Here is a 17,322-nt window from a genome sequence, read left to right as displayed (position 1 = left end):
TGGAGTACAGTGGCATGAACTTGGCTCACTGCAGCCTCAACCTCCTAAGCTCAAGCAATCCTCCTGCCTCAGCCTCCTGAGTAGCTTGGGACCACAAGCGTGCGTGCCACTATGCCCAGTTAATTAATTAATTTTTTTTTTTTTTGAGACAGAGTTTTGCGCTTGTTGCCCAGGCTGGAGGGCAATGGAGCTATCTCAGCTCACTGCAACCTCCACCTCACGGGTTCAAGTGATTCTCCTGCCTCAGCCTCTGGAGTATCTGGGATTACAGGCATGCACCACCACGCCCAGCTAATTTTTTTGTATTTTTAGTAGAGATGGAGTTTCACCATGTTGGCCATGGTTGGTCTCGAACTCCTGACCTCAGGTGATCTGCCCACCTCAGCCTCCCAAAGTGCTGGGATTACAGGCTTGAGCCACTGTGCTCAGCCCCCAGTTAATTTATTTTTATTTTTCTTGTAGAGATGGGTTCTTGTCATGTTGCCCAAACTGGTCTTGCACTCCTGGGCTCAAGTGATCCTCCTGCCTCAGCCTCCCAAAGTGCCAATATTACAAGCATGAGCCACCACACCTGGCAGAATCCATATTTTTGATATGCATATTCTTTGTTTCCAGAGCTCATTTTCAAGTTTCTTCATGATAGGATCTATGCCTTTTTCTGCACTTATATTCTTCCTCAAGAAAATCTAGCACAATGTCCTGTATTCAATAAATAGTTATTGACTCACAGGCTGAGATCCAGGGGTGGAAACTCTGTTGCAACCATTCCCTGAATGGTCATCCATTCACAATGATCTAAGTATCATCTCTCAAGAGACTACATCAAGGTACATCTAAGTGACAACGTATATGGTACAGAATAGGAAGTCAGAAAGAGAAAGATCATCAACATCAGTAGAGGAAAGCTCCTTTCAGTTCAGCCAACAGGGACTGAGTAAGTCCCTGCCCCACCCCCAAATGCCTGGCATGGAATTCAATGCAGAGGAGTCAAATTATGGGTTTTCACCTTCAACATTTTACAGCCTGCGGCAAAAACTCATGGGCAGGGGTGGAGTGGAGACTGAATGAAAAAGTAGCGGGGCATGGTGCCCCGTGCCTGTAGTCCCAGCTACTTGGGAGGCTGAGGCCAGAGGTTAACTTGAGCTCAGGAGGTCAAGGCTGCAGTGAATTATGATGACGCCACTGCACTCCAGCCTGGGCAACAGAATGAGTCTCCGTGAGAAAGGAAAGAAAGAAAAGAAAAGAAAGCAAAGGAAGGAAGGAAGGAAGGACAGGAAAGAAAAGAGAAAGAAAGGAAAGGAAAGGAAGAAATAGAGAAAGAAAGAAGGAAAGAAAGAAAGGAAGGAAGGAAAGAAAAGAAAAGAAGGAGGGAGGGAGAGAGGAAGGAAGGAAGGGAAAGAAGGAAGGAAGGCAGGAAGGGAGAGAGGGAAAGAAAGAAATGAAGGAAAAAGAAGAAAGAAAAAAGAGAAAGAAAGGAAGGAAGGAGGGAGGGAGGGAAAGAAAGGAAGGAAGGAAAAAGAAAGAAGAAAGAAAGAGAGGGCCAGGCGCAGTGGCTCACGCCTGTAATCCCAGCACTTTGGGAGGCCGAGGCGGGCGGATCACGAGGTCAGGAGATCAAGACCACGATGAAACCCCTTCTCTACTAAAAATACAAAAATTTAGCCGGGCGTGGTGGCGGGCGCAGGTAGTCCCAGCTACTCGGAGAGGCAGAGGCAGGAGAATGGCGTGAACCCGGGAGGCGGAGCTTGCAGTGAGCCAAGATTGTGCCACTGCACTCCAGCCTAGGCCACAGAGTGAGACTCCGTCTCAAAAAAAAAAAAAAAAGAAAGAAAGAGAGAGGAAAGGAAGGAAGGAAGGTAGGAAGGAAAGAAGGAAAGAAGGAAGGAAGGAAGGAAAAGAGAAAGAAAGGAAAGAAAGAAAGAAAGAAAAGAAAAGAAAAGAAAGACTGATTCTTGGGCCCAGACCCACAGAATGTGCAGGATGGGTGGGAGATGAGAAGAGAGCATGCAGGCTGGGAGAACAGAGTAAACTGAGATTCTGGCAGGGATGAGCATGTTGTGCCTGGGAGAGGGTAAAGAAACACCCAGGTGGCCCAGGAGGGCTCAGAAGTACACACCTCCCAGGGCCAGCTGCCCTCTGGTTGTTGGATGCAGCAGCCCTCTGAAGATGGGACACAGATATAAACACTTCCAACCTTGGAACCGCTCCCAAACCCAGGACCATTTGCCCCTATTTGCCCAAGATAGTCCCAGTTTACTCCTATTGTTCCAGCATCCCTTCAGGTTAGTGTCCTTTTTCAAAAGCATACTGGTCAGGATGATAAATTATACGGCCACCTTACTCAAAGCCCACTTTATGTAGCTTGACATTGTAGATTACTCTGCCTCCCTACCAATCAACCCCAAATCCCATTTTCCCGTTTGGTAGAAGGGCACTTAGAGACTGAGTTACACATACTGACTTAATGTCCCACTCCGTTATTGGTAACATAAGCTGTGTCTAGTGTCTTTCTGATGGAAAAAATCCCCAATTAAAAAAAAAAAATTTGACCTGGCTTAATGAGTGGTTTTAACGACCAAATCCAATGGGCTGCATATGTGATTTGATAAAGCAGACACATACAGTGTAAAAAAGAGTCCAGAAACTGCATATTCCATATCTCTAAGTGGCTTGCATTCCACTAGAAACCAACTAAAAATGAGAGGAAAATGTGGTATTTCAAAGAAATGCAAATACTACCTATCTAGGCACTCAGAAGACTGTTAGGTACAAACAAATGCTCTTAAGTAATTAAAGTCTACAGTGTTAGACAAGTGTCTCAATAAACACACCTTCTACCACCTTTTACATGGAAATGTGAATGCTTATTTACATTTCCTTTCAGATTTAAGGATGAACAGATGTCTTGAGGCCCTTCTGAGAATGAAAATGGCTTATATAAATCCTTCAAATCAAAACATTTTATGCCATTGCAAACTTCCTATTTAATTCTATTGCCAATTCAAAATATCGATGTGGTTTTATTTCAGGTTTATGTAAAGTGGAGACCGAAGGCCACTGGTCCTAGCTGATGCATTTGCAATACTCAGGTTGCTTTTTCTGCTGTAGCATCTTTGCAGGAATTATATTAAAGGGTTTTCTGCAGAACTGAGGTTTACCAAATGGAAAGGATTCCTTTAATGAGCTATTTGGAAGTTAAAATGTACTTTTAGAAATTTTGGTATGATATCAGAATTACTTCATCAAATTTGAACTATGTTTAAACGGGAAGCTGAAGCTATAGCATACATGGCAATGTTTACTTGACGATTTCTTTTCATTTGTTTAAACTTAGCAACTAGTTTAAATACAGACCATATTTGCAAACTAACCTTTTTGCCATTGGAGCTGTTTGGTAGATTTGGTGAAGTGAGCTTTGAACTCCTACTATGTGCAAGACCCTGTGATAGCTACTAAATGAGGATAAAATATCATTTTATTTTTTATTTTAATTTTTATTATTTTTTTGAGACAGGGTCTCGCTCTGTCACCCAGGCTAGAGTGCAGTGGTGTCATCATGGCTTACTGCAGCCTTGACATCCCAAGCCTCAAGAGATTCTCCTACCTCAGCCTCCTGAGTGGCTGGGACCACAGGTGCGCATCACCATGTACAGTTAATTTTTACAATTTTTGTAGAGACGAGGTGTCACCATCTTTCCCAGGCTGGTCTCAAACTCCTGGGCTCAAGCCAGCCTTCTACCTCAGCCTCCTGAATAGCTGGGATGACATGTGTGTGTCACCATGCCCAACTATTTTTTTTTTTTTTTTTTTTTTTGGAGATATGAGGTGTTGCTATGTTGCCCAGGATAAAATGCCATTTTTTTTTTTTTTTTTTGAGAGTCTCCTCTCACTCTGTCACCCAAGCTGGAGTGTAGCTGCACAATCTCGGCTCATTGCAACCTCTGCCTCCCGAGTTCAAGTGATTCTTGTGCCTTAGCCTCCTGAGTAGCTGGGACAACAGACACACGCCACCATGCCCAGATAATTTTTTGTATTTTTAGTAGAGACAGGGTTTCGCCATGTTGGCCAGACTGGTCTCGAACTCCTGGCCTCAAGTGATTTACCCATCTTAATGCCATTTTAAAAGGACTCACAGAAGTGGCCATTGAGATATTCCTTAAAAGATCACAGGGTTTTAACAGGAAGAAAAATGTGGTAGGGGGTGAGAAGAGTGAAAAGAATTTCAGGCATAAAGAACAGTTGAAGTAATGGTTCATGGGAAGACAGTGTGAGAGGTGCAGAAACAAGGTAAGAATTTGTTGGGTTGGATGATGAGGGAGATGAGGTTACAGGAGATACTGGAGTTGACTCATGGTGCATAGCAAGTTTGCATCTTGTTTTGAAAGTCTCTGGGCAAGTCAGTAACATGATTAAATCTCTGCTTGTAGATCTGAACTGGAATTGGGAAAAGTTAGAGGCAAACACAGGAGGATTTTGCAATTGTTCAAATAAAATAATAATATGGAGGCCGGGTGAGGTGGCTGATGCCTGTAATCCCAGTGCTTTGAGAGGCCAAGGCAAGAGGATCACTCGAGGCCAGGAGTTCGAGACCAGCCTGGGCAACAGCGTGAGACCCCTGTCTCTACAAAAAAAAAAAAAAAGTTTTTTTTGTGATGGGGTCTCATGCTATTGCCCAGACTGGAGTGTAGTGGTGTGATCATGGCTCACTGCAGCCTCAACCTCCCAGGCTCAAGCAGTCCTCCCACCTCAGCCCCCCAAGTAGCTGGGATCACAGGTGTGCACCACCACACCCAGCCAGTTTTTTTATTTTGTAGAGACATGGTCTCCCTAGGTTGCCCAGGCTGAGTCTTGAACTCTTGAGCTCAGGCAATCCTTCCACCTTGGCCTCCCAAAGTGCTGGGATTACAGGAGTAAGCCACCATGCCCGGCCAGAATTGTTTTTCAGTTACCCAGGTGTGGTGGAGTGTACCTGTAGTCCTAGCTACTTGGGAGGCTGAGGGAGGAGTATTGCTTGAGCCCAGGAGTTCGAGATTACAGTGAGATATCATGGTGCCACTGCACTCCAGCCTGGGTAAAAGAATGAGACCCTGTCTCTAAAATAAATAAATAAGTAATGTGGGTGCAAGCTAGGATAGCAGCAGGGGGAAGAGACAGAAGGGATGGATTTTTTAAAATCATTCAGATCCCTAAGACTTGGCAGCTCTTTGTATGTGAAGAGCTGCAGGGAGGGGGCAGTCCAGTAACTCCAAGGCTTTGAGCCTGGACAGTGGGGAGGTTGTGGAAACATCAGGATAAACCCAGGCCACAGATGCAGGTTTAGGGTGGGCTGAAATGTGCATGGTCATTCCTGGACACCTGAGCCTGAGGTACAGGGGGATAACCATGGGGAGAAGCATGAACACGTCTGTGTAACCCACAAAATGTTCATGAAGTTAGGTAACCATTTGTCAAATGAATGCAGGAAGAAGCGAGGAAGGAAGGGAAAGAGAAGGAAAAGGGAGGCACTTCCCAGTAGGCAGTTGGATCTGCAGACCTGTGCCTCAGGAGAGAAGCGTGTGTGGGGACGCCGCAAAGAGGGGGTGAGGGAATGACACTGAGCAGAGGCTGAAGGAGGAGGTCTCAGGCACAGGCACATCAGGGGCCAAGAGGAAGACAAAAAGTCAGAATAGAAACAGAGATACAGAACCAAGAACCAAGGAGTGGCAGAATTCTGAAATCTAAGAAGGCAGGCATCTCCAAAAAAAAATGGTCAGAGGTCAAAAGACAGAAAAAGTCACTAGAGTTGGCACCTTGGAGTTCATTATTAAGCACTAGTTATGGGCTGTGTTTGATGCTCAGAGATTTACCTGCCTTTCACTTCGCATCCACCCTGTGAGGTAGGCACTGCTGTTAAACTGTGCTAGGAGGCTTAGATCCGTTCACTGACTTCCCCAAAATCACGCTTCCAGGAAGCTGAGGGCAGAAATCCTAAGCCAGTTAGGCCTCACCCCAAAACCTGTAACCCTCACACACTTGGCCGTGTGCTTCAATACGGTGCTGGGGGTAGAAGCCAGATGTTAGGGGCTAGAAAAGCGAACGGGATGGAAACTCACATTTATTCTATGTTCACTGTGGGCCCAGAACCAAGCTAAGTGCTATATGTGAATGTAGACAACAGATAGTGAAAATGGGGAGGGGGCGTGACAGCCGGGGAAAGCAGAGTGGTGGCTTTTTTAAGAAGGGGCAGGAGGGACCCTGTCATTCTGGGTCCTCTGCTAGATCATGGAAATTTTTTCATCATACAGAAATCTGCATTAAAATGATCCTCTTTAAACTAGGATTTTACCACTATAACAGAATGTAGTGACTTGCTTCCCCTTTCTTAATACAGATGAACAGAGCTACTCCCTGTTTTTAATATATGGGTATAAGTATTCAGGCATTAGAATGGTACATACTTTTTTGAGTTTCTTGCTTTTTTCTGTTGAGAGTATGATATTTCCTTGCAAAATGATATTAAGCTCTGGATCATGGGAAACAAAAGGAAAATAGGCCATGAGAACATTTGAGCTAGCAAAGGGAATAAACATCAATCATCAGGGTGAATTCTCTCAATTAGAGGACATTTTTGCAAGGGGATGAAAATTCACGTGGCTCTTCTGACGGAAAAGAACATTTCTCCTGAGCTGCAGCAGCCTTCGTGAAACAGACTTAGGCCTTCCTCTGGGAATAAGGCCTGTCATATTTGCATGCCTCCAAGAGAAATACACAAGCTGGCTGCCCATCTGGGCAGCTGTTTGCAGTCTAGTCATTGTCCCTTTGAACCAGCTGTAAGCCCCGTGCATCCCTGAATGCCAAGATAGGAAGGGAGGATTTTCTCCTTCTGGATCCAAAAAGGCACCCAGGGAGGGCAAGGCCAGACCTGTGCTAAAAGCCTTTAAAATTGGGGGAACTGCTAGGGACGGAAAAGGATGTTGTTAATTAGCCTGCAAAGAAGCATTTTGATAAACCTAGAGGAATGGTGGAGTTGCACATCCATTTTAAATGAACTCTCCAAGTCAAAAATATTTGGAAAGTTTGAAAGCAGTTAGATAATTAAAGCTGTGTCTCCCCACTGACAAGACAGTCAGTTAGTGAAAATGAGAAAAATCAAACCCACTGATTGTTTGGATGACCTCATACTCAGCCTCAGGTCTAGGACTCCCTGCACCTCCACCTCCACTACAAGCCCATTCCAGGACTAGGTGTTTCCATGAAAGGAGAAGGCTAAGCCCACAGGATACCCCCGTCCAGTTCATTACAACTCCTCCACTCTAATGGTACCAGTGGCTATGAGACTTTTCCAATGAGCAAATTCAAATGTATGGTTCAAACCTAACTTGGAGAACCAGGTTTGCTACTTGTGGCAACCACAGAATTGCATTACAAGGGTAGGACTGAATCAACGCTTCCACCTCGACCTGATGGCCCGTAGTTGGCTTAGATAAGGTAGGCACTATCTAAAGCAGTGGCAAACCTTATAAACAGAAGGACCAATTTTCTCCTAGCCCTAGCATCAACACACTTCTGTGGAGGGCTACATGCTGGGACCCAGGACGGCAGGGACTGAGACCACAACAGCTTGGTTTTGTAGCTTTAACCCGAAGTCCTGGGCAGTCGTGAACAGTTCTGAAATCTTCAACCTGGCATTGCTTTTCACCAGAGTGTTGGTTTGGTCTCTTGAGCCCCTCCCCAGGGCAGGAAACAGAAGCAGGCTTGGATCTGGGACAGGACTCTGAACACAATCTACAACCAGGAGAGGCCTGGGGTAGCCACTTTCCCTGAGGCACCCCCGTGCTAACTGCCTGCTCAAGGGCCAGTGAAGTTTATCCCTAAACCTTGCCATCCTTTTCAAGTGAGGCCAGCGGTGCAAAACCCCTGGGGAAAGCTTTCAGTATCTGTGCCGCCTCCAATGTCGGGATTACAGGATTTTTCAGAGGGCCCCAGGCACTTGCATGGTTTATCCAGTTTCTAATTTGAACTATATGATATTGTCCTTTTTTTTGTAGATCAGACATGGTAAAAAAAAAAAATGTAATGTGGTCACTCGCTCACAATAGAAATTACGAGAAAAATGTAGGGTATGGAGTGGAAAGAGCAAAGTTTGGAGAGCCAGACTGGGTCCAAATCTCAGTTCTCTCACTTTCTTTCATCCAACAAACATACACCAAGTTCTGCTATGTGCCTGGAACTGTTCCAGGAGCTGGACACAGAGTGGTGACAAAGACAGATGGGTCCTGCTCTGCATGGCCTGTGCTAACGTATGCTTATCTTCTGGGGCTGCTTCTGAGCTTAGTGATGCTGGGCCAGTCACTTGGCCTCTCTGAGCTTCTACTAAGTGCTGTGAGAGTTAAATGGGATGATGAGCATTCGGCCCAGGTTGCACTGGTGGCCTTCAATAAATGGTAGTTCCTGTCATTCTACTATGGCTCATAGAGAACTCATGATAAATATTTGTTGAATGGAAACGCCTTGGAATGTATTGTGGGAATCCCCAAGCCCTTCCCCTAAGATCCCTGAAGCTAGAAACCACTGCAGGAGAATGGTGTACCCAGAGCAGGGGCCACTGTCAGCAAAGCCCAGAGATCCTGGAGACCCCTGTTCCCTACACATTCTGTGACCTGAAAGAGACCAGCTGCTGTCAGTTGTCATATAAATCAGGAGGGCAGTCAGCATAGGAGGGGTTTCAGGGAGGTATAATCTGGTTCATCTTTTTTTTTTTTTTTTTTTTTTTAGACGGAGTCTCGCTCTGTCCACTGGGCTGGAGTACAGTGGTGCAATCTTGGCTCACTGCAACCTCCGCCTCCCTGGTTCAGGCGATTCTCCTGCCTCAGCCTCCCAAGTAGCTGGGATTACAGGTGCGTGCCATCACGCCCAGCTAATTTTTGTATTTTTAGTAGAGACGAGGTTTCACCATGTTGGCCAGGCTGGTCTCGAATTCCTGGCCTCAGGTGCTCCGCCGGCCTCGGCCTCCCAAAGTGCTGGGATTACATGTAGGTGGGAGCCATCAGTGTGGCTCATCTTTCTTAATAGGCATAAAATCATTTAATCCCCCCAAAATAATGGTCAGATTTATCAACTGAGGCAAAGCAGAGGTTGAGACCTCAACGGAGGCCCAGAATTTACCTGTAGGAATTTCTGATTGTAAGGCATCACCACACATTTGGCTCTAGTTAGTAAAAGGACATGCACGTTGAGCAGTCATTCCCCCAACTTTCCACCCAGTTAAGTCACTGGCGTGAATACAGATGTGAAGTTAACAGATTCTTTTTACAGCCCAGGGGCCTATTTTCCAGGCTTTCTGTGCAAAGAGGCCCCATGGCTATTTCACAGGTCAGGCTGCACACCATTTAAAGCTGCATAAATCATGCTGGACAAGGTATTAATAAGTGCAAAGTTGCCATTTAGCAGTACAGCTTATGGCGGTACCTTCGCTGTCATCACTGTCCTGAGCTCCGTCCAGCTCTCTGGGTCCATTCATCACAGGTGGTGCACAGGGAGGTGAGACCAACAATTGTACTAACTTTTTTTCATACAACTTTCTGGTGGAAGCTGAGGAAGAATTTGGAGAACAAATTAAATTGTTCTGTTTTTTGTATATGAGCCTACTAGGTTCAAGGTATTTCATAACTCAGAATTTTATTCTTAACCCTTACAATATTGGTTAATTATGGCTTTTATTTGAGACAGGGTCTCACTGTGTCTCCCAAGCTGGGTGCAGTAGCTTGATCTCAGCTCACTGAAGCCTCTGCCTCCCAGATTCAAGCGATTCTCCTGCCTCAGTCTCTCCAGCAGCTGGGACCACAGGTTCACCACCACACTCGGCTAATTTTTGTGTTTACTTTAGTAGAGACGAGGTTTCGCCATGTTGGCCAGGCTGATCTTGAATTCCTGACCTCAAGTGCTCCACCTGCCTCGGCCTCCCAAATTGCTGGGATTACAGACATGAGCCACTGCGCCCTGCCCAATTATGGCTTTTTAAATGAGGTAGACTCATAGCTATTCAACTCTCTTCTTCCTTTCCATACAGTTAGGTGATACCTGTATGGATTAACCACAGAGTCAGGCATTGGACACATCTGAGAACACAGACAAGGCTATGCATCCTATCTATGGGGAATACAGATAATAAATAAATAGTTAACAGGGTCCACATACTAAAAACAAAACAAAAAAATTGAACAACATAATAAAGAGTAACTGGTTTTTCACTGATGAAAAACACCCAATCCATGGGCTGGGTGTGGTGACTCACGCCTGTAATTCCAGCACTTTGGGAGGCCAAGGCAGGTGGAGTACTTGAGGTCAGAAGTTCGAGACAAGCCTGGCCAACATGGTGAAACCCCGTCTCTACAAAATACAAAATCATTAGTGGGGCGTGGTGGTGTGCACCTGTAATCTCAGCTGCTTGGGAGGCTAAGGCAGGAGAATCGCTTGAATCTGGGAGGCAGAGGTTGCAGTAAGACAAACACCCAATCCTAATCTGTAAATAGGATTTGGGTATATTTACCGCCTCTTCCCTCTTTGTGGTTTTCTGTTTTCTCTATGTTCCTATTTCTATTTTAATGGCTTTACTGCATATGTTCCTTCTATTGTAAGTTGTTTATAAACCATAAATGACAAGTCTGTAATATTTGCTGCATACTGTACATACGTAGTATTGGGCCAGGTGAAAATCCAAGCTTCTCAAGTTGGTTCTGCAATTTACAGTCACTCAGACACTTCACATCCACCATGGTGATAGAAGTTTGGCCTCTTTTCTGATAGTAGAATCCTTGAAATAACAAAACATTAAATTCATTAAGACAGCCTTACCAATAAGTACTAAAATGTTACCAATCCACATAAGTGTTTATAATCCTATCTCCCCAACCTCCTAGGTGCACAGGCAATAAAGCAAAAATCAACACTTTCTAGTTCTGCCATAAATCCCTGCTGGGATTAGTTGCCTCCAATGTAAAACTTTGGATGGGTGTCATTTTCCCCAGTGTCTTTAGGGCTCAATTAGTTACAACTGTTCTGTTCAATGAATATGAGAAAAATCTTCTGGACAAAATAAACAGATATTTCCATTACTGCTCAGGAACTCTGAGCAAAACTCAAGCTCTGAGAAGATAAGAAGTTAATTAAATATGAAAGAGCTGAGAGGGTTTTTTTTTTTTTTTTTAGTGAGTTAAATAAAAGTTATTTATCCCTGCCCTCCTTTTGATGACAGGACAGAGAGTACAGAGCATTCAGTTATTGCAAACAGTAGCAGCTTTCACACTTGTAATTTAACTCTGAACGTAACAAGATGGTAGTTTTTAATTAACCACCAACAGACTTAGTAATTGCTGAACTGGCATTTGAAAAAAAGTCAGCTATTCATTCTCTGGCACACAAATTGATTCATATAGATTTATGCAAATCTTGATATGGCTTTCCAAATCTGCACAACCTCAAATTCAATCAGTTTTATCCAGTTGATCCCTTGATCTCCCAAAGTTGACCCTTCTACCTACGTAACAAAATCTGCAAAAAGACAGACCCATTTGTCAAACCTTTTAACAGAGATTTTTAAATTTTGGAGTTTATTGTACCACATTTCTATCATGTTTCAAGGCTTTTTAATACTGCAGTGGAAACAACAGCAAGATAATTATTCAGCATAGGAGGATCTAGACCAATTTTAAATAATGACTTTGCTTTTGTTGGTGATCAATCAATGTCCAATTAGGAAGAACACTGTATACAAGCTAGAAAAAGTCATGAATTGTTATATATAATAGGGTTGTTCTGGAATACCTAGTTTGACAGTTCTCTACTTTAAAGCCATGCTTTAAAGAGAGGTACATTCTAGTACACATAGTAGGTACCTAGTAAATGTTAGTTTCCTCCTTTTCTATGTGTTTGGGAAACTGACTTAACACTTTTAGGCCAGTGGGAAAAAAACTAATGCTAGGAAGAAAAAGGACAATGCATCTCAGCACCTCAGATTTTTTTACTGGAAGCTTGCTTCGGCAGATCCTATGACATTCATTCCTGAGAACAGCTGTCTGTTGTTTCACCAGCTTCCCAAAAATAACTTCCAATAGAGCCCTCATCAATTTCAAGTGACACTAGACAATTGCCTAGAGGGGACACACATACGGAAGAAAAATATTCAAATGGAATCCAACTGGATGATTAATTCACTTACCCCTTCACATGGTTATCTAAAGTCTATGCAATCGAGTTGGTTACTAAAGCTGGGTGAGTTTCACCCTGAGGTTTCCACTAGCAACCAGTCCCTTTTTGCCTGTTAGATATTATGGTAATCATAATACTGACAGTGTGACATCAGTAACCCCCATAGCAACAGATTGATGTGCAAATCAGATGATTAATTTAACCAAAGTTCAGACAAAAGGAGGTACTGGTTGACTTCATAGGCACACTGCCATGATACAATGTCAAGAGATGCAGAGAAGTTATCATTATGCACAGCAAGTAAGGAGCTGCTACCAAACCAAATGGTGTCAAGAAACGAGGAAGAGAAAGGAGAAATCAAACAAACCCAACTGTCTAGACCACCCATCAAAAGGCCCATACTAGTAGTTGGGCAATTTGACCATCTACTCCAGGGAAAATAGGAAAGCGGAAGAAAGCTATATTAATTTGTTAAGGATTATTCAATTAAGAAAATAAGAAATCAGGATGGAGGGCAGATAAATAATAATACATTACAGAAGTTTGATGGATTTGGCCTTTTCAAAGCATGTTCGTATCATCTCATTTCATCCTCTGGATACTCTTATAAGACAGCTGAGACAGATATTCATCTACGTCGCAAAAGCCTACTTCTTGTTGTTGTCTTATTTTGTTTAAGGAAAGATCTGTGAGACTATTAGCCTGCATCTTTCAAGAAAGACTGCTTAGATTTTAAAGACGTGTGCAAGACAAAATGTAACTGTGAGAAAACGCAATGCCTTCATTAAATTGCAGGGTAGAGGGAATGATCTGAAAGGGGTGAAGAGGACAGTGAAGACAGCCTGCTTAGAGTCAAATCCCAGTTCTGTCATTTACCAGCTGGGTGACATCACATCAGGTAAGTTACTAACTTCACTGTGTCTCCTCTTCTTTGTCCATAATGGGGGATAATAAAAATGGTACCTGTTTCAAAGGGCTATGTTATTCAATGAGTTATAATACACATAAAGTGCTTGGCACATAGAAAGCATTATATAAATGTTTTCCATTATTCTACTCATGAGCCCTAGCCCCAGAGAGTTTCCACATCCAGTATCTTCCTCAGGAGGTTTCATCTCATTTACACTTGCCCTTGGGAGTCTATAGTTTCAGTCCTTTCCAGATTCTGGGAAAGAGCTAAACGTCTTTGGGTGGGTGGTTATGAAGGCTCATTGAGTCTCCCAGGCTGTGGCTCCAAGGGCTATGGCTCCACAGTTTCTGAATAGAGCATCAGTTTTCAAACAAACATGTAATGCAAACATTTACCAACACCCAAACATTGCATTCACCAAACAAAGACTTTGAAAATTGACACATTTGTTTCCATCAAAGCAAATAAATGATAGGCTTGGGTTATTAGGAAGCACAAGCATTTTGTTTACATTTCCCAGAATTGCTTTCAACAAAAAAGCAGCCAGCAGGTGGAACTGCTTCCATTTAAACAGTTAGACTATTGGGATGAAACAGACATTTCTAAAATATTTTCTTGGTTAAATCTATGGGGTTTAAAACAAGCTAGGTAGAGAAGGATTAAATCAGATGATTTCAGTCAACATCTATGGGTTGCGCCCTATATTATGTGCAAACTATTCTGCTTGAAATTATTCTCTTGAAAATCCACCAGCATAGTTATGATTCTATTGTCAGCATTATTCCATTTATGAATTCCTGTACTCTGTGCTATCCTGAAATATTTGGTTTCATTGTTTGCAGCACACCATCTCCCTCAGTTTTATCTGTGCAGTCCTGAGCATTAGCTTGTTTTTTATTTTTCATTCTCCCCATGGCTGCTAAGATATTTTATTCCATTTCTTGAGGGAAGCAAGTTTTAATTGCCAATTGAGTAGGTATTCAACATGATAAGGTATCTAAACCCTGAGAGCTTCCTCCTTTCATTAAAATGTAGATCCAATTTCTCTTCCCTTAATGCCACATGCTGTTATTAAACTGAAATAACGGAAATAGTAAAAGCCAGATGTCACTTCAGTCTCAGGTTTGACGTGGGGCACAATTTCCTCTCCTCAAATTTAATCTTCGAATTATTTACTAACTTCATTCTTTGGAAGAACGCACAATTTAAATGTAAATGCAATTTACATAGGGGAGAAGATAGTAGATTTGCAGTTTCAATTGCCAATAACCATTTGCAAAAGGAGAAATCAACTAAAGCAAAGATCAGCAGTTGTCGGTCTAAAGCCCGCATCACTCATCATTCTCAGATAACTTCTGAAGCCACCTGCCTCTGAGTCTCCACTATGCAGGCAAAAGGAAGTGGAAAGCGGAGGCATTTCCCCAGATATTTCAGGCCGAATTTACTACTGACCGGAGGGAAAAGGGAGAAGTTTGGGTTTCAGTGAGCTGATCTGGTTGGCATCGTTGTTGAAATCATTAGCTGATCAATTTCTTTCAAAAATTACTTATTGATCATCTCCTGTGGGATAGGGGTTATGCTTGGCCTAAATCAAGGAGAGGTAGAGGAGACTACAAAGATGCAAAAGCTATAGCCCCTCTTTCAAGGAGCTGACTGTCTCCTTAAAGAGAAAAGGAAACAAATAGCTATAAAAAATAAGATAAAGAGTTAAAAGAATGCTGCAGGAGCCCAGAATCTGAACCGTAAGCATCCAAAGGTACATTGAAGCTAAGACTTCGAGGATGAGCAACAGTTTGCCCTATAAACAAGGGGCTGGGGACAGACATTCTAGGGTGTGATGAGCAAGACGAGAAATAAGTCAGGTTGAATAGGTGGATCCCTCCAATTTGTGAAGGATCTGGTGTGTCACACTAAGGGCTCTCTGCCTTCACCTCTGGGCACACGTAGAGGTTTATAAGTAGCTCATGGTATAATTACACCTAGTTTGATATCGAGTGGAGGATGAATTGGTAAGGAACAGTCTGGAGGCTACAGGACTCCTTGGAGGTTATTACAACACTCTAGAAAAGAGATGATTCCATTTGGGGGAGGACTAGAGAGGAAGATACACGATTCATGAATGATTTAGAAGGCAGAATAGCCACAACAGGATGGCTGATTATGTGTTTCCTCCTCACTTCACTTGCACAGGCACCATCTCAGTACAAATCTTTTGTCTCAGCCATGAGCCTGCTTACATAAGGAACCATATGGAGTTTGGTCTACACAGCACTGACACTTTGAAAATTATTCTGCACTTGTCTAGTCAACCCTTGATTATCTACACTACTTGAAGCCAGCAGCAATGCAGATAATCCATAACCCTCTTCTATTTGGCTTCGGAATTAATTACACCTTTTAGAGCAAATTTGCTTTCCTAATTAATCTTTCCTAGGCTAATATTAAAATTAACTAATATTCTCTGAGCCCATGCCAGCTGGGCAGGGGAAGTGGGGAGGTGGGGAGGGGGAGGACAGGGAAGCAGCTCAGGCTTAAGCTGAGCAGCAGGAGGATGCCAACACCACATTAAAATTCACCACGGATCATCCGCAGAGCTCGTGAGCCAGGTCTAGCTCGTTGAGAGGTGGCTGTATAATTAAAGACTCAAACCCCTTGGGAGTTCAGTTACTGAGCACCTACTACGTACCAGGCACCCTGCTAAGGCTGCAGATGAGGAAACGAGTGAGCCCAGTAGACTCCACTCTCAAGGAGCAGCCGGTGTAGTGGGGGAAATGGAAGAGTAAACAGAGCCTTTACTCAAATGCAGTGAAGGTTCTGGCAGAAGCATCTTCCCTTCAAAAGCATGAGGCATGAACAAGCTTGACAGAGGGAAAAAAACAACAAATGTGTATAACAAAGGGGAAAATGCTGCCTAATTGCCATTCTAAAACATAATAGCAAATATGCTTTTAATAAAATGAGTGCATATAATTTCTCCTTTCAATAATCCAAATTAGTAAATTCTTTTTATATGGAGTAAGATGTGATTTTTCCTAGCAATTTTTGAAACTATGATACTCCAGTCCCAAGGTTTCCTCCGCAGTGCCTGGAGCTGCCATGGAGGGGTGGGGGACACAGAGCAGCTCCACTCCAGGGGAGCCAGAACAATTCCACCCTCACCTGCTTTACACACTGGACTCATATGAAGAGTACACTTAAAGGAACACTTTCCCTGCTATACAAAGTTAGGAAGATATCCATCTACCCTATTTTCTGAGCTGCTGCTTAAAAGCTAACCAGTCCTAACCTCCCGTCCTGTGATGAAGGCAAATCTGACCTTTGATGCTGGTAAACATGAGCTGGGGGCTCCTTTCCTGGTATCCTATGAGTCCTGCATACAGAGATTTATGATACAAAAACCGCATGCAAGAAATTATGGACAACCCACAGGGATAGATAAACATGTAAGATGTAGTTCTTCAAACGGATTACATTCTAAATGGAGAAACCAACCAGAAACACGCATGAGCAAAGGTAAGAAGTGAAAGTTCATAATCAAATACCAATAGAGTGGTAGCCATAAATGCCAAAGAAGGTCAGAAACAGAGAAAAATCTCCCCTGGTTGGGGGTGGTGTTGTTCAGGGAAAGCTTTCTGGAGGAGGTGGAACTCAGAGTGGGAAGAACAGGTAAGGTCTGGATTGGCAGGAAGCAGAAGGATGGGCATTGTAGGCAAAGGCATATCATGAACAAGGCTTGGGGGTAGAAGTGGGGATGAGACCAGGCTGGCTTCAGCAAAGGATGTGCTTTAGCTAAATGGATGGATACGGTTGAACTAGCTTGCAGAGAGCTCCAGGATTTCCCTGAGGGTGTTTAGGCCCCCAGGTCCCTTCAGGTTCCAGGATCCTTCCGGTCTGGGGCCCTCTGAAGCTGATGATGGGTTGCCACCCTGGAGACCTCTGAAGAAGGGTGTTCAGGGCTGTCAGGAAGAGTAATCTAGCAAGGCAGGGCAGGATGGGAGAAAGAAGGCAGGAAGAGAGACCAAGTGTGTCCCTCACCCCAGTCACTCTGTGAAATGATAATGAACAGTAGTGGAGGAGATGCCGGGAGGCTTTCGATTACCAGAGTCACCAACCAGGAGCTCAGGAAGCCCCAGGGAACCTTAAGAGGCAATTTCAGAGTGGTTAGGAGAACAGGCTCCGGGGTCATACTGCCTCTGGTTGTATCCTGGATTTCTGTATCACTGCCT

The 17,322-nt window shown here is 43.7% G+C and overlaps 1 protein-coding gene across 1 annotated transcript in view; it reads right to left on the bottom strand.

The window, feature by feature from the left end:
- LEMD1 (LEM domain containing 1) overlaps window positions 1-12,282 on the bottom strand; it is a 40,522-nt gene extending 28,240 nt beyond the window's left edge. Inside the window, 4 exon segments of the mRNA XM_001161560.5 lie at window positions 6,438-6,502; window positions 9,448-9,570; window positions 10,673-10,792; window positions 12,197-12,282. Of these exon segments, the coding sequence (XP_001161560.2) occupies window positions 6,438-6,502; window positions 9,448-9,570; window positions 10,673-10,754 (270 nt within the window). The 5' untranslated portion in view covers window positions 10,755-10,792; window positions 12,197-12,282.
- Window positions 12,283-17,322: the final 5,040 nt, after the last annotated feature.

The sequence above is a fragment of the Pan troglodytes genome, chromosome 1 (genome assembly GCF_028858775.2).
Source record: "Pan troglodytes isolate AG18354 chromosome 1, NHGRI_mPanTro3-v2.0_pri, whole genome shotgun sequence".
NCBI lineage: Eukaryota > Metazoa > Chordata > Mammalia > Primates > Hominidae > Pan > Pan troglodytes.
This window is presented reverse-complemented; position numbering and strand designations above follow the sequence as displayed.